The 24,710-nt window shown below is 41.9% G+C and overlaps 1 protein-coding gene across 29 annotated transcripts in view; it reads left to right on the forward strand.

The window, feature by feature from the left end:
* The window catches only part of LOC132341420 (ceramide transfer protein-like), a 218,126-nt gene that overhangs the window by 172,740 nt on the left and 20,676 nt on the right, over nucleotides 1–24,710 (forward strand). For 20 of the 29 annotated variants that reach the window (XR_009490188.1, XR_009490189.1, XR_009490190.1 and 17 more), the window contains 8 exons: nucleotides 7,153–7,245; nucleotides 8,647–8,733; nucleotides 9,724–9,816; nucleotides 10,389–10,463; nucleotides 15,459–15,554; nucleotides 20,045–20,177; nucleotides 20,290–20,360; nucleotides 21,690–21,818. Coding sequence is in view for 18 of the 29 variants with exons in the window: in XM_059872980.1 (XP_059728963.1) it covers nucleotides 7,153–7,245; nucleotides 8,647–8,733; nucleotides 9,724–9,816; nucleotides 10,389–10,463; nucleotides 15,459–15,554; nucleotides 20,045–20,177; nucleotides 20,290–20,360; nucleotides 21,690–21,818 (777 nt within the window). In the remaining 11 variants the exon portion in view is untranslated. Of the gene's footprint in view, nucleotides 1–7,152; nucleotides 7,246–8,646; nucleotides 8,734–9,723; nucleotides 9,817–10,388; nucleotides 10,464–15,458; nucleotides 15,555–20,044; nucleotides 20,178–20,289; nucleotides 20,361–21,630; nucleotides 21,819–24,710 lie in introns of all 29 variants that reach the window. The other 9 variants (XR_009490196.1, XR_009490197.1, XM_059872973.1 and 6 more) reach the window with 4 other exon arrangements.

Below are 24,710 nucleotides of genomic sequence, written 5' to 3' on the forward strand. Positions count from 1 at the left end.
GCCATGGCAACAGCCTTTAACTCAACCAGTTGGGTTGAACCTGACTCATGGCCTTCCAGCACTTGCCATCCAGATTCATCCCTCCAAGTAACAATGGCTTTCCCCATTTTTCCAGAACAATCAGTAAAGACGGTGGGTCCTTGCACCAACACCTGACTACTTTTTGGCCGCAGAGACAGATTGGTTGATTTTGCCAACTGCAGTAACTTATGACCGGGCAGATGATAGGCAACCTGCCCTGAAAAGTTTTGCAGTGCACTTTGCAAAGGAGCACTGTTGATGAAGCTCCATTCAAAGTCTTCCCGTTGTACTGGAAGAATAATTTTTGCAAGATCTGCTGCCATTAATTGCAAATCAAATGAGCGATCAATTCAAACAATGTGGGTGCTGTCTTTTTCGGTTGATGGGGCAAGAAGACCCATTCCAAAACGTGCAAGGGATCAGATCATTTGTCACTCCATTGGCCAATGATACCTGTAGGATGAAAATCTGGATTGATAATGAGGACAGTGATATCAATGGAAGGATCTGCTCAATGAACCTGACAAGCAGAAACAGCTTGTTGAACTTCCTCCAGTGCTTGTCGCACCTCAGGAGTCAATTTTCAAGGTGATCTCAGGTCAGAGTTCTGCCTTAAAATATCATACAGCTGGGACAATTTTTTTGCGGTTAGTCCCAAATAAGGACGCAACCAACTGATGATGCCCAGCAATTTCTGGGCATCATTCAGAGTCTTAATAGAATCCGAGAATTGCACCTCTTGATGCTGAACAGTTTGGTCCAGAATTTTGACTCCCAGATATTTCAAAGGAGGATGCTGTTGAACCTTCTCCAGAGCCACTTGCAGCCCATAAGAATGCAGAGCAGCGAACAGCTGAGGCTGTATCCTCAGCAACTCATCCTGGGTGGATGTTGCCACCAGGATGTCATCCATGTAGTGATAACCATATGCATCAGGAAACTGCTTGCTACTCCAGACAAGGCCCGAGCCACATACCATTGACAAATAGTTGGGCTGTTTCTACAGCCCTGCAGCAAAGCTTTCCATTGATATCTCTGCACAGGTTCAGCATTGTTAATTGCAGGCACTGTGAAGGCAAACTTTGGTTTGTCATCAGGATGCAAAGGAATTGTGAAAAAACAATCCTTCATATTAACGATCAAGATTTCCCATCCTGTAGGGAGCATGGTGGGTGCGGGCATACCAGGCTGCAATGCCCCCATGCTTTTCATCATCACATTAATTTTCCAGAGGTCCTGTAACAGCCTCCATTTCCCAGATTTTTTTCTTATCACAAAGACAGGACTATTCCAGGGACTAGTGGAAGGCTCAATGTGTCCCTGTTGAAGTTGTTCCTGAACCAATTCATGAAGGGCAGCCAATTTTTCTTTTGTCAGGGACCACTGGTTTTCCCAGATGGGTCTTTCCACCAGCCACCGTAAAGGCAGCGTAGGATATTTTCCACCCTTCAGCACAGTGGCCCCAATTAAAAATCTGTCTCAATCCGTACCCCCCAGGCTGCCAAAACATCCCACCCCCAGAGATTGATTGGAGCTGTAGTGACATAGGGCCAAACTGCAGCTGTCTGCCCATCCATGTTTTTGATCAGCACAGACCATTTGGCTTACAAAGGTCTGCGTTGCACCCCCCAACCCTTGGATGGCTGACCCTATGGAAAACAAAGGCCATGTAGGAGGTCACACAGGGAAGGAGATGCCCGTCAAATCAGCCCCTGTGTTGATCAAACCTCGAAGCCAGATCTCTGGCGAGCCAGCACCCAGTAGAATCAGGGTACGTGTCATTGGTGGTCACTGAGAAGAAATATCTGCAGACCAGAAGACTTGTTGCAGTCCTGTGGATTTTAAGCCACCATCCCCACGAGTCCACTGGTCAGCCCCGGGGACACGACTGGAAAGGCACAAGTTAAGCAATCCGAGTCCCTGCTGCAATAGTGACAGGGGGAGGTGAGCGTGGAAACCATGGCACAAATTTGACCGGTAAAGTCAGAGTCAATGACACCTGGGTGCACAAAGATTCCTTGGAGGGTGGCACTAGATCTTCCCACAAGCAGTGCGCTCAGTCCTTGCCCTAAAGGTCCAAACACATCCAAAGGAGCCTTATGTACACAACAGGATTCTAAGATGACTGCGGTTGCAGTATGTACATACACCCCAGCTGAGCCATGGGTGCTGCCCCTGAGCTGGCTGAGCAGGCCTGTGCCGGTGCCATGCCCTGAGGAATCACTTGTGTCAGAGCGCATTTCCTCTGTGCGCTCATCTTTCTGTTTCCCGGGCCTACCAAAAGCTGGCCATTGGCATGATATTTAGACTTACATTGGTTTGCAAAACGTACTGCCTTTAAGCATTTAAAATACAAGAAATTGGTATTCATTTCTGTCTGCTTGTGTGTTCCCTGTTTTCTCTTGCTCTTATTTTTTCCTTTTTTCTGTTGTCTGTTCCCCGAGGATGACTGGCCTGGCCGTAAGGCAGCCACCAGAGCAGACATTTTGTTGTCTACAGTACCTACTTTGGAACATGCTTGGACCATGTCTGTTAGTGTTGGGTCACCTGGAAGAGCATCTGTGATCTCCTGGCAATTGTTGTTTGCGTTGTCCCTTGCTAATTGTTTGCATAAAAGCTGCCTCAAGTTATCATCCTCAACTTGTTTCTCCAGGGCTGCTGCAAGTTTCTCAACAAATGGTAGAAATGGTTCTTTTGTTCCTTGAGTTATTGTCACATATTGTGGCTTGGGAGCGGCCATTTCTATAGTTTTTTGCAATGCTAAAAACCCTACCCTTTGACTCTGCTCAAGAACAGCAGGGTCCCACGTAGCCTGAAGATCAGGATTAGAATAGGCGTGTTCCCCCATGAGAACATCCACCCCCATGTAATACTTAGGATCCCTCTGAGGCACTTGCATGTTCTCTGTTGCAACCCTTTGAGCAACCTGCCTCCAATTGTCCTGAAAAGCTTTAAGTTGCACAGGTTGGAACAATACTTGAGCTATATGTCTAATATCAAATGGAGCAAGTAGGTCCGTGTTTAGCACTCTGATAACTTTCATAACTTGTGTAGAACCAAGGCCGTATTTTGCTTTCTCTCTCTCTCTGACCAGACTGTCGTATCCACACCTCATCCAGAAGGACTGGAGTGTGTGTGTGGGGGAGAAACGGGATGAGAAATCTCGCAAGTCAAGAGAAAGATAGGAAGATTGCTTATGAGTTTTATCCTGGCAGAAAATCTGTTGCTGATTAAAATAGGTACAGTTAGTAGGAAACAAAAAGACAAACACTAAAACAGTTTTCTTCCCCCATTTCCCAGGCTCAACTTCCCTCTTTAACTGCAGGCTCCTCTACACCCCTGCTTTCTAGCCCCAAGGAATGCAGTGTGGTGGGGGTGGGGGGTGGGGAATGGATGGTTGGAGGTCAATCCAAAACACTTAATCTATGCCACTTCTTCTCACACTTTTCCCCTGCTCCAGCACAGGTCCTTTTCAGGGCTGTAGTCCTGTGGGAAAACTCCTTTTCGTTGTGAGTCCTCCATGGAACATGGTTCCTTTAGGAAATGTCCCTCTGCTCCAGCGCAGGGTCCTTCATGGACTATAGTGTGGATATATTCTCTGCCCTGGAACTCCTCCTCATCATTCTCTTCTGGCCTTGGCATTCCCTCTGTTTCTCCCTTTTTGTTCCCTCTCCTCTCTCCCTGGGCTGTTTTTTGCTCTTAAATACATTTCCACAGAGATTCCATGCATGTGGTGGATGGGTTCAGCTATGTCCTGTGGTTGGTCTGTTTTGGAGCCTGTTTGACACAGGACAGCCCCTGGCCACCTTCCTCATATGCCACTCCTGCAGCCCCTCACAACCAACACCTTGACACCTACACCCTGCACAAGATTTTTAAAATGGCAGTTGAATATATTCAGACCTTTGCTAACACTATTTATTCCACTTCAGTTGTAGGCCTTGTTTTGTTTTGGTTTTTTTGCCTTGTTTTACTAACTAAACATGGCTCTGTAAAAGTCTCTTCTATAACTATGAGCCTGAGCAAAAAATAATTACTCTGTCATCTGATAAATAGATATAGGAGGAGAATGATGTTGATATGTGTACTCTCGGGTTTCTTGGATAGATGCTTATGTCGCTCTGAAAAAGAAATAAATATTAGAAGATGATAAAATTCAGAATGTTTTCTCTGAGACGTTAAAGGGGAAAATTATATTAAATTGGGCAGCCATTCGTGTGTGTCTTATCTGGGAGGTCTTTAAAGCTCTTGTAGGTCTGTTCAGCATCTGTAAAAGACCAGCTAGAAGAATTGAAAGGAGCAGCATCAGATTTGTCTTTTATATATCAGCAGATTCACTACGCAGTCTCCGTGCTGTGCAGGTGTGTCAGTTAAAACAGGATCTCTGTCAGTGGGTAAAAGCAATGAGTGTTTTACAAGTTGTCTAAGTGCTATTGTAATTCAGCTTTCTCTCCTTCCTTCTCCAGCCTTGGCACTTCACTAGCTTCAGAACCATGTTTTACTTGGCAGCAAAACACAAATATGAATATTGAGAGTCCTGCTACTTCACAAAACTATATAGCCTCCATCTTGCAGAGGGATGGTTTAGCCTTCTCTGTCTTCAAGGGAGTTGACAGCTCCTCCCAATTTAGTGTTGCCTGAAAACTTGTTCAGTATATCATTTAGGCCCGCATTCAAGTTGTTTATGAATATGTTAAAGAGAACTGGCCCTAAAATGGAGCCCTATGGAATGCCACTTGTGACTGGTCAGCAGCCTCATGTAACCCCATTTAGTACAAGCCAGTGTGTGATGTGTTTATCCAGCTGTGTGCTGGACATTTTATCCAGAAGGATAGTGTGAGAAAGAGTATCAAAAGCTTTATTGAAATCCCAAAAAATTGCATCAGCTGGTTTCCTCTCTGATCAACTAGGTGGGTTACCTTGTCATAAAAGGAAATTAAATTTGACAAGCAGGAGTTTCCCCTCATGAACCTCTGCTGGCTGTGATCAGTGACTGCATTGTCCTTCAGGTGTTTTTCAATAACTCCCTGTCCTGGTTTAGGGCAAATTTGGGAGAAAACCTCCAAAAGGGGACCCTCCAGAAAGTAAACTCATGCATCCCCTCCCTCCACCTTGTTCAGGAATAAATTTCTTAGGAGAGAAGTGGAAAAAACCTGTTTATTTAACAGGCAAAGTTCTCCCCAGCACATAAAATGAACGATACTGGATGACAAAACTCATTTGCAGCTCTGAAGAGATGACAAATTCAGAAAGTCTCTCTGGTCTGGTCGGTGGTTGCTCTGTTATCAGTCCCTCCGGCGCTAGGAAAGGCTGCAGAGTAGGCCCAGGCAAGCTACAAAGTGCGTACTCTTGGTGTTTTCCCGGTTCCTGGTCTGGAGCAGGTTCAAATGGTTCCAAGAAAAAGGAAAGAAAAACAGTCCAGGGAAAGCTCGGATTGCCTTAGCTAGCTAAAGTAACTAACTAACTAAAAAGCAAAAAGAGCACGGTTGTAAATTTGCTGGTTTCTCCAGGGCCAGGTCTGATCTGACTAGCTCTGGACCCTTGGCCCATTGCAGCCTTTACAAAGACAGAGTAAAAGACTGGAGGCTCTCTTCTCCTCTTGGGACCAACAGTCCTACACCTTTATTGTAGAATTACTCCAGGGGATCCTAGATGGGAAGGAGGTAGTGTCCCAGGAGAAAAAGAAAGGGAATGCCTCATGGCAGAAGACTTTTAAACCTGGGGGAATGGGGGGGGCGGAGGAAGAGGACCACAGCCAATGGGGTACAAGTGAGGAGGGGGCAAGGGGAGGAGTAAACCTGGGACAAACCACTACCACCACGGCTGGGGTGGGGTGGGGGGGGGGGGGGGGAAGACCATGTGATCAGTGCAGATTATCAAACACCATATGCAAAAACAACAACTAAATAAACTATTTAGTGCAATACATGTGGTGTTCTGCCCCGTCTGTGCCCAGACAACAACAGTGTTCCAGTAGACTGTGGAGGAGTGAGTCTAGTTCTTGATAACAAAACTCTGTGCTTCTTCTTCTTCCCACCTTCGCTCTCAGCCAGTCTTGAAGGCACAGAATATAATATCCAGCATAAACAGAACACACAACTGGGGATACAAGCATCATAACATCACCCTAGGACACTCCCAGAATATTCTTCATAACATTTCAGGCAATGCTTGTTGGGGAAGATGAAACAGGAAAGCCTTACAAATATGATTGCCTGGCAAAAGATTTTGAGAATATAGAAACTATAAGCGAGATTGAAATGAAAGCAAGCTTTGAGATCCCTTAGTTACTGAACAACGGGAAAACAATGGTGTGGCTGGCTGAAGGTAATCCCCTTTTGATGATACAAGACCCTCTGCAAGCAGGCAGGTCCAAGGGTCTGAGCAGACCCTGCCAGCTTGGCAGAAGGGGTCCGAAGAGTAGTTTTTAGGGTTTAAAATGTAGCACAGTATGGAAATGTAGTGATTCCTATAGGCTGTATGTAAATGCTGTAGGATTTGTGTGTTGTACTAGATTGGTTAGTGAGAATCAGAATATTCAACACAGGAGATGATTTATTTTATTATAACGGGAACTTCGCACTCTTACTCTTGCTCTCTTACTCTTACTTACCTTTCTATGCTCTTAGCTCTTGCCTTTTACGTTCTTACCCTCTCATCCTCTCTACCCCTCTCGTCTCCCAGGCCTGCTCCGAGCTGCAGCTGGCAGCTCCCAGCAGGGCCCTGTACCCACGTCCTTGGCAATAAACTGCAAGTTCCACGACCTGGCTTCAGAGATCTCTCGTCTCCGTCCGTCCCGACCGTGCTACCCCCCGTCTCGCCCACACTGCTGACCCTCAACAAACCATGAATAGCTATGATTAAACTAGATACCAGGTTTTTCTTGCTGATCTAGTTTATTCCATGTGATTTAGAGAAGTTATGCTCAAGGTAGCTAGCTCCCCGAGCTTTGTATTATATATGCATCTATAAGGGCACATAAATGCATGCATTCAAATAAAATCAGAAAATCAGCACCTCTGCAATTGTTCCTCGGGAATAAAACTTAGACTGATCATTCCATTTATTATCATACAGACTATTATCAGTCAATATATTCTTGCTGCTTTAAATGATTATGTAATTTTACAGGAAATAGAGAAAAGGAGAAGAATTGAAGGAGCATACAAAAATGCTGTGACAGAACTGAAGAAAAAGTCCCACTTCGGAGGGCCAGACTATGAGGTACAAATTCTGCTTTTGAAATTTTAAAAAATGCTAAAGCTTTTGAAGATTAGTTTGTTTCTCAACGGAGTGTGGATGTAAATCAAGGTCTTTGTGCAATGCGTTCATGCCACTTTTTCTGCCTTGGAAACTGAAACTAAATGAAGAATCAAAATCCTTCAGTGTTTTGAGAATAGAAGTCTGTCTTCACCTCGGGTTTCCTATTCTACTTTTGTCTAAAGCATTTTGCTTACATCTATTTTTGCTGACTTTTTAATTATTTTTCTTGCACATTTTATATTTCTCATTTGAAAGTTGTGTACTCTTACATTTTAATTAGCCAGCTGTCTAGATATGTAATGCAAATATGAAAGTCCTGACTGCAGAGGCTGTCCTAGAATGTGAAGTTTAGTTTGAATTGATTTTTAACTTGTCACTGCCACTTGAAATGTGTTGATAAATTAAATTATTTTAGGTTCTGCTTCATCTGTTAAATGGCATATGTTATCAACTTCGTCCTCAGTTTGGTTATTTAATTAAAGTCTGAGTCTCTTAAACTGCTTTCTGAACAATAACGCAAAGTAATGCACCTATAAAGCAGTTTGCATAACTTTTAAGAACTTGATTCTTTTATTTATGTTAATTAAGCATGTTTCTACTTACAAATCATAGCCTGAGAAATAGCATTAATATGTTGAGATATTTAAAAGGTATTTGAGCTTATGTTCTCTGTTGTGGCTGAGGCACTGTAAAAGAAAAGAATGGATAGGAAGTTGGACTTTGTCTACCTGGTTATGAACTAAACTGCTTCTCCCAGGATATCCCTGATGTAAAGTAGATTTTTGAAATTTGCTGGACTAGTTTGTTTTACAGTACAATAAAAGCAGTAAACCTAGTTTTCCTAAATTACCATTTTACTTAGTGGACACAAGTTTTTAATAATTGAATCAACTCTACCTGCTGTTTATTGTTAAACTGTTCTTTCCAAGAATTCTCAATAGTGATCCACAGGATTTTGTCTTGTTGTGCTTTGAGCACATATCTGAAATTCACCCTAAGGCAATGGAATACTTGGAAGCAGTCTAAATACACAATTATGTTATTATAGTTACTTACGTACATTAAACATTTTAAAGAGAAGATATTTTTTAATTAAAGCCTAAATCTCATATCAAGTATATTGACACTGTTACTCAGTCTTCGGTTCCCTGAGGTTTTTGCTTGTTTATTTAAGTATCCCTAAATTGTACTTAAAGGAAATAACTTCCTTTAAGAAGTAGAGTTTTCAGATGAATTCTAATATATGAATATTGGTGAAAATATTTATACGCATAATACATAAATAGCTATTTCTAATATTGAACTTAAGTGGAGCTCTCATGTCTCCAAAATCTTGAGCTAGTTTTGTTTCTTATGCTCTAGGAGGGTCCTAATTGTCTGATTAATGAAGAAGAATTCTTTGATGCTGTTGAAGCTGCTCTTGATAGACAGGATAAAATGGAAGAACAGGTATTGATAGTTGAAAAATGTGTTAATGATGGGCACTTCATGGAAGACTTCTGTGACTTAATCAGTCCTGGGGCACATCTCCTGAAGCTCTAGATATTTTAGATTGACACTTATAAGTGGGATTCACTATATAATATTTACAATTAAATATAATTGTTTAACACTAATTTTGAGAAAGTGACTTGACAGCTTGCATAGAAAGGGATAGTATAAGTGTTAAGCTAATTGATTGTCTATGGTTTCTAACTCCTAAATAAATGTATTAGTCCTGTATAAAACTTATCTTTATATGTAACTGATACTCTGGGTAAATAAGAATATCTAATGATGCAGCTATTTTCCAAAACCTAATTATTGCTCTGAAGTTTCTTTTGACTGTAGCAGTATGTGAAATAGGAAAGACATAGTTCTATTGGTGTTTGGTCTTGTTTAAAAATTGTGTAGGCTCTGGCTATTTCTCTAACTCATTTCTTGAATACTCTTCAGTGACAAGGATCAAAAAGGGATGTGTGTGATGGAATATATGGAATATGAGAAAATATAGTAGTGTATAAAATGAGAGGGAATAATAAAGTGATGCCTCCTTTGTCTTAAAATGTTTTTGGCTTATGAATATAGTGAATACAATGACTTGGTTAAGAATTATAAGACTGCCTAGTGAATATATAGTACCCAACATAGTTTATCTATGTTGGGGTCTCTTAGGAGAAGGTAAAAATTTTGAGTTTCTGTAGTACTACTACATGGATGCAACATCTGTGATGATGCCAATCTATTTTGCTTAACCTGGAAATATACCTTGAAGTATAGATAAATGGGTGATTCAATTTCCAGGCCCATTTGCTTCCTGAGAACTCCAGCAGGATGACAACTTCATGTCTGTCATAGACAGCATTAGTTGTAGCCACTATAAAGTTTGAAGGTGCCTCACTCTTTCATAGTCCATCCATTAGCAGCTGACTACCAATAATGAAAGTTATTTTGTTGCAGTCCCAAAGTGAAAAGGTCAGATTATACTGGCCAATATCCTTACCTCCCGGAGATGCATATTCTGCTGTGGGGACTCATAGATTTGTCCAAAAGGTAAGATATTTCTCATGATCTCCTCTGTATAATTGGCTGACTTGTATTTGTATATACTATTTTATATGGATAGGTAAGATTTTTTAGATGTTTCTAGAATAACTTTCAGTGGTTTACTCATTTTTAATTGAAGTAGCAGGAATTGGAAAAGGACTGTTTTCTGTCTTTGCTAAAAAAAAAACTGATTTCATTATCTATTTAGAATACTCTTGATTTGTATCAAGCTTGTCAGTTAGAGATTATAAAGAAAAAAACCAACAACTTGCTAACCTTGGTGCGATTAAGATACTTTCACCAAAATTAATTTAATTGGTAGGAAAAAAAATACAGTCTCTTGCATTAGGATCAATTGACTTCTTTTAGTGTTACTTGAAATACTATGCCTTTTTTAGGGCTATACTGGGAGCATAATACATCATAGGTGTGTGAAATCAGTATTTGCCACTGTGCTTGCTTCTTATGGTGCTTTTGTTTTCATTTTCTTCATTATCTTGTGCTTGCAAGTTGGTACTGGATGCTCTGTTGTGCCTTTGTTCTGATTACTTGGTTTTTTCTTTGTCTGTCTCTGGTAGCCCTATAGTCGCTCTTCCTCCATGTCTTCCATTGATCTAGTCAGTGCCTTTGATGTTCACAGATTCAGCACCCAGGTACTGTATTAATATGTAGAGTGGGGGTTGTGTATCTTTGCTGCATTTCATCCTCTTCTCTAGAACCTGGGTTTTTTGTTACATAAATCACTGTTTACTCTAAACTAGTATGTTGAGACAAAAAAAAATTTATCTATTTCTATACTAAATGGTTGGTTTTTTACACTCTGCTTGCATGCATATCACTTGTGCAGAGGCCCAGATCTTGTGAACTGTTGGACTAATTTCATTAGCTTTAATAAAAATACCTACAACTTAAAAATTTTGCATTTCTGTTTATAATAAAAGTAATTAAGTAACACCTGGTTTTGGTTTGTGTGGGCTGGAGATGGTCTTTGCTTCAAATGGAATAGTTTTTCTTGGTTTTAAATCAAAGGTTTAATTTTGTCTTTAAAATTTGTTGCTTATAATAACATTAAGACATCAAATTTTAAGGTTCTCTATTATAATTTTTTACCTCTACAACTAGTTTTATTACCAAAAGATCATAAAGTGTGTTGTTAAAAAAGTGAGATTATGGATATGGGAACTTTTACTGAAGAGTTCCAATATACTCAATTACACTTCAGAAAGTGTCTGACATCCTGAATAAGTAAGTGAATTTAGTTTTGGTGTCATATTCCAGTAATGTACAAAATTACTCTAGGTGCTTGCTCTGAAGAGCATAGTTTAAAGTTGAATTAGATAAGTGAATTCATGTGTTTGGTCTTTCAAATAAATTCATTCAAACAGTATTCATGCCATTACTTTCCTTCTGCTGTGGTCCATATGATTGTGAATATGGGGCTTCCTTCTGGGGTCTGTTGGTTTTGGGTTTGTTTGCTTGTTTTAAAATTTTTAACTAATGCTGTGTAAGGCTGCAATAAAAGGACTTTACAGTGGTTCATATACTCTGGGTTAGACACACAGGAGAAATACTGACCAGATATTCTCAAGCAGTCAAAACAAGACAAAAGTTTACTGGTAAAATTTAGAAAAATCAGAGAGCTTTGGTAAAAGGTTTACTACAACACCCAGTCAACATAAACCACTTCTCACAGCATTAATTTGGTCCAAACTTTAAACCCATGCGATGTTAAATTGCTCAAAATGTTCCAAGAAGGAATCAGAAGAAGAAAGAGAGAAAGACAGAAAGAAAAGATATAGAAAAGCATGCATATAGCTACCAACTCCTGGGTTCCAGCAGTGTTCAGAGGGAAACTCCAAGAGGAAGGTAGGGTCAAGACATGTGCTGGCTTCATGCTCAGCCTTAAATACCCCTTGACCTTTGTGGCCCCTCCCTCCAGGTGGGACTTCCAGCCACTCAGAAGCTGAGTTAGGCAAGAGTAGAGGGCTGGGATACTGGCTCTGAGGGGGGGGAGTGGGGGTAGTTCACTGTCTCGCCAGGGCAAGGCCCAACCTGCCCCTCCCCCACACACACACGCATCCCAAAATGTCTCAAGACATCCATCTTTCCAGTCTCTGACACACTGCAAACAGCCTGCTTTTTCAAATAGATTGAATGGATTTTTTTTCTGAGTAATAGAGCCTGGAGTCATACTACCTGCATACCTTGCCACCAGCTTTGTGAGCAGAACCCTAATATTTAAGGATTTGCTTATTGGACTGAAATCCCAACACTTGCCTTGATTTATTGCAGTCAGGTAATGTCTGGAATTTGGATTTTTTACAAGGGTAAAAGTATGCAGGTCATATTGCACAACACCAATAGGCTGATCTACTGTAATTCCAGTCACGTTAATAATTCAAGTTTGGTTTTGTAGGGGAGGAGGGAGGAAATCAAGTAATAGAAAGCAAGTTTGATTCTAAAGATAGAATTAATTTTCTATCAGGCTGCATTGCCAGTTCAATGTAAGGGAAAGAGTCATTAAAATATGTGAACCTTCTCATTTTCATCTCTTAGGTCTGTGATAATATTTGTGTGTCTATATGGTGAACCTGAGTATCAGACCACTAGTGTGGCTGAAAACCTAACCACTTAAATCTGAGATTGACCAGGTCCTTATCACAATAATGCAAATCAACATTAAAGATCAAGGTCAAATGGACTGGATTATGGGGTCAAGGTGTTGCTCTTTCTAGCAGCTGCAGGGATTATACTGTGTAGAAGCTACTACCCAGTGTCTTAAGATGTGGTTTCAAGTTAACTGACTACAGAAATAATGATCCTGCTAACTTACAAGAAACCTACTCCCCTCTGCCCCATTCTTTCCCCATATCTTCCCTAGAACAAACTTGCCAGTTCATTAAGTTGCTTCACCTGCTCTGGAGCTTCATTGCTAGTGAACAAGCAGGTGAAAGAGAACTGAGAGCATGAAGAGAAAAGAAGCACACCTTTTCGTGACAACCTGCTGTAGACCTTATTATTAGGAAATTTTCCTCTGTCCCCAGGCTGAGGATTTGGCTTTTGGAAAGGCAAGCTAAATCTTGATTCTGAATAAATGGGGCTTGTTTCTAGACTTCATTCATATGAAGGAAATCTTAGTAACAGGTCAAGTAGAAACTTGCAGCTTTGCTTTTAAGATGAAGATGCATAAACATATTCTGACAGGAGCTGGTTCTTCAATGTGCCTTCAGAAAGGCATTGATTTGCCTCTGCCAGTTGAGTGAGAGGTTGTGGGCTTAAAATGCTGCAAATGTGTTGCAAATCATTTTCTCCTTTTAAAGGACTATCAGATTTTAAAATAGATTGAGCTCTTCTGAGGGCCTTTTAAATGAAGATCTGCCCATTTAATGTTGACCAAGGCTGCATTGGGATAGAAGTATTTTTGCAGATCATTCCTGTAGTCTGCCAGGAACCCAGAGGTAGTAGTGTGGCCTCCCCACTGGGAAAGAAGCTGTGAATATTGACTCGGTGCCTAATGTGGTACCTGAAACAGGTTCAGGCTGACAGCAACCTGCAGGTAGATCACAGTTTTGACAGATAGTATGCACAAGGCAGTTGAAGGCACTGCAATTACTTGGTCAAATAGAAGTAATTGCTTGTTAGCGAAAAACAACATTCTCTTTCCTCTGAAAGCTGCAATGATAATACCTCTCCTTTCCCAAACCTAAGGGGAAGCTGTCTGAAAGATGTATTAGCAGGAATGAAACTTTACTGGGAGAGGGAGAGAAACAAACTAAAGATGCCTTTGAAGTTTTCAGAGGAAGTCAGGGAGCTAAATGCTGAACAATTCCAAAGGCTTTAAACTATTTAAATTGTACTTCGGCACATTGTATGATTTTTGGGGTTGTCCTGTGCAAAGCCAGGGGTTGGATGCTGTGATCCTTGTGGGTCCCTTCCAACTCAGGTATTCTCTGATTCTCTGATACTCCTGTAAATGCTTAATTCTCTTCTTTCTTTGCTATCCTCCTCCTCCCTCTGCATTTGGCATAAAGCAAAAAGCAGCAAAATACAAAACAATCACATACAATCTGGCTTTGTCCCTAATAGATTAGGAGCCAGGGGAGGAGATAGGGACCCTGAATATGTTGCAGGTAAAGTTGCAGGAGCATAGGGAGGATCCCTTTCTGAAAGAAGTATGACCTAGAGCTAGAAAATTGAATATTTAAATAGCTTAAATTCTTACCTGGCTTGGCTTGTACTGTGTCATTGTTTACCTGGAAAAAAATAATTAGAAGCATATTTGGTAGGAAACCTGTTAATAAGTGGCAGGAAACGATAGCCTGTCTAAAAGCAGAAACACGAATCTTGTGGCTGTTTATACTTAATTTTAACTAAAAAAAACTTAAAGAAAACAAAGAAAACCCCCCAAACTGGACTGATAATTTGGTTTCTGTAGAGAATTCGATAGTTAAAATAAGATAAAGGAGCATTTATGTTGAAAGGATTTTATTTCTATGTTGTATTTTTAAGGATTTTGAATTGATTCAATAACTTTTTTCCTTCAAGTTGTGCAAAAACCACCCAAAGGTTCAGGCTGTTAATCTTGTGATTATATAGTTCTTAGACTAATCCATATGTTGGTCAATTGACTAACCTTTGCTTGCAATGCATTTCCTCTTTAAATAAGAAATTTCTACTGATTCAGGAAAGTAGTGTCAATTACATGGACTTATTTGAGGTGATGGGTTTTAATAGTCACCTACCTCTTAGGCAAAATAAAATACTAAATTGTTTTCAGCACTCATATACATTACACAGCAATGGATAATTTAGCTTTTTGTCTCTGTTTTTATTTGGGGGAGAATAAGATTTGGAAATGGAGGGACAGACACAAAAGAAACATAACAAGACCATAGATTTAACATAGCAATTCATTTCCTGTCCCACCCCTATTTTCATGCGCATTATTTGAAACAAAAAAAATGTATTCACATAGCTTAATAAAAATGTATCAAATATTTGACCTTTAAGAAAAACATGCTACTGTCTAGCTAAGTACTCTTAAATGAGTATTTTAAAATAGTGGACCTCTGCATCATCACAACTTTTTTGAATGTAAGCATTTCTGTTCTGTTTTTCTAGTTGGCAAATGTGCAAAGATGCCAAAGAAACAGAATAGGCATGATTTTCTCATGACTGTTTCCCTCACTGCTGTTTCAATATAACTTTTGATATGTATTTACTTTTTAGAACTTTTTTGTCTGTCTCCCCTCCCCCCTCCCTCCCCTTCATCTTTTTAAATGCTCTTTAGTGAATATTGTCTTTCAAGTCCTACAATGCACTGTAATTCTATTTGGAGGTACCAGAAGTAATTTCCTACATGCTGAAATAAAACTGCCTCAGATAGGAATAGTGAGTTTTGACAGTTTAAAGGTACAAAGGAAGGGTAGGGAAGAACCCATAAAGAATGAAATTGGAAGCGGAATCAAGATTGTGACTTTTGTTTCTGAAGGCCAAAAGTACCTGCTTGATCTTAACCTGCAATAGAAGGCTCTATTGTCCAAGTTCAGCTCCTGCACAGTATTGACTTATGGCTTCCAATACTATATAGTCGCCTGCACAAGAAGATGAAAGGAATTACTTAAAAATGTGTAATTTTTCCTCTAAAGGTGGAAGAGATGGTACAAAACCATATGACATATTCTTTGCAAGATGTAGGAGGAGATGCCAATTGGCAGCTAGTGGTAGAAGAAGGAGAAATGAAGGTAAGCATTTGTTGTTTTACTTAATTGATATAAGATGATATGCTGTGAAGACAGATATTTTTATTCTCTTTGAATACTATTACTAAGCAAGTTATGCTGTTAGAACTCCTCTCTGAGAATAGCATTGTTTAAGTTAGGACTGGAGACGATACGAGCTGCAGCTTCTAATATATTCAGCAAAATCTTATGCAGCACTTGCAATAGCTTTTTCTTTACAGATTCCTTTCTCATTTTCTTCTACTTAAAACTTCCTATCAACATGGTGTGCTGTATTGATTTGACACAGCCTGGGTTTTGGTAGCGGGGGAGGGCTACAGAAGTGGCTTCTGTGAGAAGCCTCTAGAAGCTTCCATCATGTCTGACATAGCCAATCTCTGATGGCTCTGAAGATAGACATGCTGCTGGCCCAATTAGAGAGGTTGATCACGCCTCTGTGATGGCATATTTAAGAAGAAAATCAAAACAGTGCATAGTTTTTTCCAGGGGTGGCAAGGCGCTGCTGCCAGGGCTATCCTGGTGCAGCATTTGGCGATGTGTTGCAGCCGCCACCATCTCAGTGCGGCCTGCGGTGAGCCTTGCCTGCCTGCCCCCCCCAGCCAGCCGTACCATGGGCAGAAGGGCAGGGGCAGCAGCGGTGGCTTCTCCTTTCTGGCGCCCTGCATGAAGAGAGAAGTTAAATAGCGCCAGCGCCGTGTCAGCTGCCACTGCCCACTAGGTGGCAGTGGGGCTGGCTGCTGCAGTGGAAACATGCCGAACAACTCCCCGATGTGGAACCTGCAGGATCCTGCACTAATCTTTGAATTGGTGGAACTTGTTGGCAATAATACCTACATGCAGCAGTTTTCTTCTAGTCAGAGAAGAGGAGGAAGTGAAGACATGTGAGGGAGAACATCGTGGTGGCACTAAGGTCAGTGGAAAAAGAGGGGGAGGAAGTACTCCAAGCGCCAGAGCCACGATTCCTCTGCAGGTTGTGGTGAGGACTATAGCAAATAAGCTGTTCCCCTGCAGTCCATGAAGTCCATGGGGGGTGCAGAGATCCACTGCAGCCTGTGAGAGAAGTACTCACACCAGAGCAGGTGGATACAGGAGAAAGCTGTGTTCCAGTGAGAGACCCGAATAGAGAGAGGGCTCCTGCTCCCAGAGATAGAGACAGAGGGCCCTTGCTTCCAAACTAGAGCAGCCTATCCCTAGACAACTGCACCCCGTGGACGAGTGACCCACACCGCAGCAGTTTCGGAAAGACTGTTTCTCCGTGGGAAGGACTCACATTGCAGCAATTTTAGGAGGACTGCTGCTTGTGAGATTGGAGCCATGCTGGAGAAGTTCACAGAGAACTGTCTCCTGTGGGAGGGACCCCACAGCATAGCAGGGGAAAGACTCCCCTACCTGAGCGAAAAGAAAAAGATCTCGGGTGATGAACTGAAAAAAACCCCCACGCCCTGTCTCCCTGTGCTGGTGGTGGGAAAGAGGGAGGGCTGTGAGGGAAAAAAGGTGTTTCAAAGGTGTATTTTACTTCTCATTATCCTCCTCTGACTCTGTTAATAATGAATGTACCTTAGACTTTTAAATTTGAACCAGTTTTGCCCTGGGAATGTTTTCTCCCAATCATCATCTCAACTCATGAGCACTTTATTATTTATTTTTCCCTCTCCACTGCCCAGTTGAAAGCAAAAGAGAGTGAGTGAACGGCTTTCCTGGGTGCCGGGCATTTTGCCAGTGTCAAATGACAACATGAAAATTCACTGTATGAAAATCTTATTTTGAAGCAAGTAACCATAGGCTACTTCACTGTGCTTGTACACATTCTTGTGTATAGTGATGAATAAAGTAGATTAATTCTGGACGGATAGGCAGGGCAGGCGATTTGGCGGGGGGGTTGCATTGTATGTAACAGAGGGGCTGGAAGGTATGGAGCTCACAGTTGGCAGTGGCACAGCTGAGACCGTCGGGGTAAGGATCAAGAGAAAAACAAATAAAGCATGGAGGCTACCCAGCAAGGATGATGACACTGATGAATTCTTCTTTACGGAACTAAGGGACACTTCTAAGTCAACCACCCATGTCCTTATGGGAGACTTCAACTTGCCAGATGTTAACCACACAGCTGGTACAAGCAAGTCCAGGAGATCCCTAAAACACCTGGATGACAACTTCATGGTACAGGTGCTAAGGGAGCTGACTAGGAAAGATGCCCTCCTTGATTTGTTGCTTGTTAACAGAGAGGGTCTTGTGAGGGGAGATTGGCGGCCGTCTTGACCACAGTGACAACGAAGCGATCGAGTTTAAAATCTCTGTTGACAGGAGAAAAAGTGTCAGCAAAGCTTCAACCCTGGAAATGAGGAGAGCAGACTTCAGGTTGTTCAGGGAACTAGTGAGTAAGGTTCCCTGGGAAAATGCTTTTGAAGGTGCTGTGGTCCATCAGTGCTCGTCACTTTTTAAACACCATCTCCTAAGGGCACAGGAGCAGGCAACTGCCAAATGTTGGAAGTCAAGCAGATGAGGCAGAAGGCTGGCTTGGCTGAACAGTGATCTTTTGGAGATAAGCAAAAAAAAGAAAGTGTATGGACATTGGAAGCAAGGTCAGGTGACATGGGAGGACTACAGAGATACTGCTCGCCACTGTAGGGAGAAAATTTGTGTGGACAAAGCACCATTAGGGTTCAAGATGGCCAATGCTGTGAAGGACAGCAGAAAGGGCTTTTTAATATGTTAACAGCAAAAGGAGAATCAGAGATAACATTGGTCTGTGGCTTGATGAATTCAGTCACCTCACAAACAAGCACACAGATGAAGCAGAGACATTTTCTGCTTTCTTCACCTCTCTCATCAATACCAATGATGGCCTCTGGGACCCCCAGAGCCCTGAGCTAGAGGACCACAGCTGCGAGAATGACAAACTCCCAGTCAATAGTGAAACTGCAGGATTTGCTGCTCCAGCTGGATTCCTATAAGTCTATGGGACCTGATGAGATTCATCCAAAAATGCTCAAAGAGTTGGCTAATGTCATCGTGAGGCCACTCTCAATGATTTCTCAATGGTCTTAGGAATCTGGAGAGGTCCCAGTTGACTGGATGCTCGGTAACATTATCCCAATTTTCAAGAAGCACAAGAGGGATGGTCGTGGTAAGTACAGACCCGTCAGTTTCACTTCAATGCCTGGTAAAATTATGAAGACTATTCTGGGACTTATTGAAAAACATCTGAAGGACAACGCAATCACTGATCACAGCCAGCATGGCTTCACGAGGGGAAAGTCCAGTTTGACAAACTTCATTTCCTTTTATGACAAGGTAGCCCACCTAGTTGATCAAGGGAAGCTAGTTAATGTAATCTTCTGGGATTTCAGTAAAGCTCCATTTTAAAGCTCGGGGCTTCATTTTAGGGCCAGTTCTCTTCAACATCTTCATAAATGACTCGGATGCAGGACTCGAAAAGATACTAAGTAAGTTTGCGGATTACACTAAATTGGGAGGAGCCAATCATTTGAAGTTTAACAAAGGCAAGTGACTGATTCTGCATCTGGAATGGGACAACCTTGGATGTATATACAGACTAGGGAACAAGAGGCTGGAGGGCAGCCCCATGGGAAGAGATCTGTGCGTTTGGGTTCACAGCAAGTTGAATATGAGTCAGGAGTGTGCCCTGGCAGTCATAAGACTCAACCAGGTGCTGGGGTGACCAAGTTCAGCATCATGAACCGGTCAAGGGAGGTGATTGTCCCACTCTGCTCTACACTGGTGTGGCCTCACCTCAAGTCCTGTGTGCAGTTTTGGACACCTCAATATAATAAGCAAATAAAGCCATTGGAGAGAATCCAAAGGAGGGCCATGAAGATGGTGAAGGGCCTTGAGCAGAAGCCATATGAGGAGTAGCTGAGGTCATTTGGTTTGTTCGGCCTGGAGAAGAGGCGATTGAGGGGAGACCTTATTGCAGTCTACAACTTCCTCATGAGCAGAAGCAGGCAGGCAGGCTGGCAACTGATCTCTTTTCTGTGGTGACCAGTCATAGGACCCGAGGGAATGACATGAAGCTGAGTCAGGGGATATGTAGCTTGGATATAAGGAAAAGGTTCTTCGCTCAGAGGGTGGTTGGACACTGGAACAGGCTCCTCAGGGAAGTGGTCAACCCACCAAGTCTGTCTGAGTTCAAGAAGCATTTGGACGATACTCTCAGGCATATGGTGTGCTTCTTGAGGCTGTCTTGTGCAGAGTCGATAGTTGGACTCGATGTTCCTTGTGGGTCCCTTCCAACTGAGGATATTCTCTAATATTAACCATTTTTGGAGTTGAGATTTTTCAAAATAGTGGTGTTTTCATGTGAACTGCCTTTTAAAAATATCTGCATTGGTAGTTACCATAGAACACTGACATGGCAAATTATTCTTTTGTTAGTGTTCTGTGTAGGTTTTTATCAAAGCTGATGAAATTAGTATAAAAACATGGGCAGTTTTGCAATTTCTCTTCATTTCTGTCTTTGTATTTGACCATAGGTGTACAGAAGAGAGGTGGAAGAGAATGGAATAGTATTAGATCCTTTGAAAGCAACGCATGCCGTTAAAGGGGTAACAGGGCATGAAGTTTGCCACTACTTCTGGAATGTTGATGTTCGTAATGACTGGGAAAGTAAGGAATCCATTCTTAATCTTTGCATGTTTATCAGCAAGCATGTAGTTTATAATATTGACCTAATATCTGTACTTGTTTACTGATGGATTTTTATTTCCCCTCCCCTTAGCAACAATTGAAAATTTCCATGTTGTGGAAAATCTAGCTGATAATGCTATCATCATTTACCAGATGCATAAGGTAATAACACTTTGCATGTATACAAACCTTAGTGAGACAGTCTGGACTATATGTGTTCTAATCTATTCTGAAATACTTTGCCATCTTAACAATTTAAAATATTATCCAGAACAACAGTTCAGCACAACTTCTCTATTGAACTGCAATTTTGTAAATTTTTCAAACTTGGCTTGATAGCATACTTGTTTGTGTATCTATCTGATAGAGTTTATAATAACAAATGAGGACTGTTTTTAATCTCTTAAGTATATCACTGGCAGCAAGGCAAGGCTCATCTCATGAAAACTGAAGCAATAAATTGGCACTGACTACAAAGAAGAAACCTCTACCCCTGTATCATACATTTTGTTGCAATAATGCAAATTATTGTTGACCAGAATTAGTTGACATTCTGTGTTTGCATTATGAGGTCTTATAATTCCTGGTACATTTGTTCTTTTAACTTCATTATGGTTTTTCACCCCAACTAGCTCTGATTTAGCTTTACTAAAATGTTCATTTGACTTATAACCCAGTAGCTATAACCTAACAGGTTCTAAAAAATTTGGAATGAAGCGTACATTCTTTTCTTTAATGTTGCATGATTCTAAGTATTAGTATATTCATATATTGAAACAATTTTTTTTTAAAACTGGTAATATGGTTATCTTAAAACTGTTGGAACAGCAGACTGATTTTTGAAAAACACAGTTGTATGAACTAAAGTGTTATGGTAAAAGCTAGACTTTTTGCCCATGTTGAGTGTCAAGAAAATGCTTCTGTACAGTTTTGCTTTATTTTATGACACTTTGCTTCTGAAACATTGTCTTAGATAATACCAATTTACCATATCTATTTCATTAAAGTAGTAACTTGTTTAAATAATATTTGTTAGAAGTATTTCTTGCGCTCTCTCTCTCTCACCATATTTATGGAGACATATATAACTGTAGATGCTTCTATTTTTCTTAACCACTAGTTCAGTTTGTGGCTTACAAGTATTAATTACAATGTAAACCTGAGATTGAGAGAACAGGAGAGGAAGCGCCTCTTCCTGTTTGTCTACTGAAAAAGTCATTGCAACTTGGGTCCCTGCCTTTCAAAGGCTTTCAACTTTTGCCTTAAATTTTTAAAATTAAGTATAGCCATAAAACCTGTTATACATCTGTACAACACCTGTGTTCTGCTTGAGTTCTCAAAACTGCATGAAATTACTAACTTGAATAAACTTTTTTACTTAAATAACATGACTGACCTGTTTTGCCTTGTTTGTTTTTTTCCTTTATCTAAGGATAGTAAGTACTTAATTTGCAAAACTGGAAAAGCTTATATTCAGGTGTTTCTCTGCAGAGAGTGTGGCCGGCTTCTCAAAGGGATGTGCTGTATTTGTCTGCCATCAGAAAAATACCGGCATTCAGTGAAAATGATCCTGAAACATGGATTGTTTGCAATTTCTCTGTGGAACATGACAGTGCTCCTGTAAGTATTATTTTCATTCTATCAAATTCCACTTCAAAGATGCCATTTTTCTATTATGTGTTGTGATGTTCTTGCAATACTGGGGGGAGGGAGAGAGGGGGCGTATTCAAAAATACAGTTTGTTTATACCAGATGATACAATGACCTGATGAAAGCATTCTGAGCCAAAAACTTTCTTGCCTTATCTCAACAGTTGGCAGATCTAAGGTGTCCTGGTTCAGGGCAAATTTGGGAGAGAACTTCTAAAGGGCCCCCCTAGGAAATCGGATTTTACCACCCCTCTCTCAACCGGTCCAGGAGAAAATACTTCCTTGGAGAAAAGTGGAAAAAAACTGTTTATTAAACCAGAAAACTTAATATTAAACAATAAAACTTCTTGCTGCTCTAAAGGAGATGACAAACCCAGAAAGTCCCCTCCCCAGATTCCAGTTCAGCTCACTCAGTTCTTTATCAGTCCCTCCAGCACTGGAAATGCCGTGACCCAGGCCCGGCCCGGCCCACCGATGCGAGCTGCTGGTGGTTTTATGGTTGTTCAGTCCAGAGCAGGTGTGAACAGGTCTAGAGAAAGGGGAAAAAGGAAAAAAAAGCACAGTCCAGGGAACTTTTTTGCCTCAGCTATCTAAACTAACTAAAAAGCAAGAAAAAAAGAGAGCCCTGTCCCGCCGTCTGTTCATCCGCAGAACCACGCAGTCTGGAAGCAGGAATGTGTAGGAGTGAGTTCAGTGTCTGAAAACAAACTACGCGCCTCTTCTCTCTCTCTCAACCTTTGAAGCAAGTCTTAAAGGTGCAAAACTTACTATTCAACATAAACGGAACGAGACGATTGGGGATAAAAGCATCATATAGTCAACCTAGGACATTCCACCACTTATCCCCATATCGTCAGCTTACTACTAAAACTAATATATATTCCAACTCTATAAACACATACATCATATATTCAGTATACAGCTATACACAGACAATGGTAGTAACATTTAGCAAACAGTGATATTTACACGTAGGTCTCACCTAACAATGAGATCTCCCTGAGGTATACATCGTGTTCTTCCATCTCTTTGCATTATCCACCATGTGCAACCTGGTCCCTGAGCAAAGAAAACCCCACGGATGGGTTTGTCTGTACTCGAGGCAGAATTGATCCACACCGTCCTCCCTAAGAGACCTCTGACATGTACCACTGGGACTTTGTCTCCATCTACTCTGTGTAAAGGCTCAGATTGGGCAGGGCCCACTCGGTTAGTAGAGCCTTGGGTGTTAACTAGCCAGGTGGCTTTTGCCAGATGCTGCTCCCAGTTTTTGAAAGATCCCCCACTTAGTGCTTTCAAAGTTGTTTTCAACAGTCCATTGTACCTCTCCACTTTCCCTGCAGCTGGTGCATGGTAGGGAATATGGTACATCCACTCAATGCCATGTTCCCTAGCCCAGGTGTTGATAAGGCTGTTCTTGAAATGAGTCCCATTGTCTGACTCAATCCGCTCAGGGGTTCCATGTGTCTACAGGACTTGCTTTTCAAGGCCCAGGATGGTGTTACGGGCAGTAGCATGAGACACAGGGTAGGTTTCTAGCCATCCCGTAGTGGCTTCTACCATGGTCAGCACGTAGTGCTTGCCTTGGCGTGTCTGGGGCAGTTTGATGTAGTCGATCTGCCAGGCCTCCCCATACTTGTACTTGGACCACCGCCCACCATACCACAGGGGCTTCACTCGCTTGGCTTGCTTGATGGCAGCACACGTCTCACAGTCATGGATAACCTGAGAAATACTGTCCATGGTTAGATCTACTCCTCGGTCTCGTGCCCACTTAGAGGTGGCATCTCTACCCTGATGACTTGAGGCATCGTGGGCCCACTGAGCTAGGAATAACTCTCTCTTGTGTTCCTAATTTAGGTCTATCTTTGACACCTCTATCTTTGCAGCCCGGTCTACCTGCTGATTGTTTTGGTGCTCCTCATTAGCTCTGCTCTTGGGGACATGGGCATCTACATGGCGGACCTTCACAGGTAGCTTCCCTGCCCTTGCAGCGATGTCTTTCCACTCATCAGCAGCCCAAATCGGTTTTTCTCTACGTTGCCAGTTAGCTTCTTTCTACCTCTCCAGCCATCTCTACAGAGCATTGGCTACCATCCATGAATCAGTATAAAGGTAGAGCCTTGGCCACTTCTCTCTCTCAGCAATGTCCAGGGCCAGTTGAACAGCCTTGAGCTCTGCAAGTTGGCTTGATCTACCTTCTCCTTCGGTAGCTTGAGTGACCTGTCATGTGGGGCTCCATACGGCTGCTTTCCACTTTTGTTTCATTCCCACAATGCGACAAGAACCATCAGTGAAAAGAGCGTAGCGCGTTTCTTCTACTGGCAGTTCATTGTATGTTGGAGCTTCTTCAGCACGTGTCACTTCTTCTTCTTCTTTTTCAGCAAGACTAAAGTTGTCACCTTCCGGCCAGTTTGTAATTATTTCCAGAATCCCAGGGCGATTCAGTTTTCCAATACGGGCGCACTGTGTGATCAGAGCGATCCATTTGCTCCATGTGGCACTGGTGGCATGGTGCGTAGAGGGAACCTTTGCTTTGAACATCTACCCCAGTAGTGGTAGTCGGGGTGCCAGGAGGAGTTGTGCTTCAGTGCCTATTACCTCTGAGGCAGCTTGGACTCCTTCATAGGCTGCTAAAATTTCCTTCTCTGTTGGGGTATAGTTGGCTTCAGACCCTCTGTAGCTTCGACTCCAAAATCCAAGTGGTCGGCCTCGAGTCTCCCTAGGCACATTCTGCCAAAGGCTCTAGGACAAGCCATGGTTCTCGGCTGCAGAGTAGAGCACATTCCTCACCTCTGGTCCTGTCCTGACTGGGCCAAGGGCAACTGCATGAGCGATCTCCTGCTTGATCTGGGTGAAGGCT

This window comes from Haemorhous mexicanus, chromosome W (genome assembly GCF_027477595.1).
Source record: "Haemorhous mexicanus isolate bHaeMex1 chromosome W, bHaeMex1.pri, whole genome shotgun sequence".
NCBI classification, from domain to species: Eukaryota; Metazoa; Chordata; class Aves; order Passeriformes; family Fringillidae; genus Haemorhous; species Haemorhous mexicanus.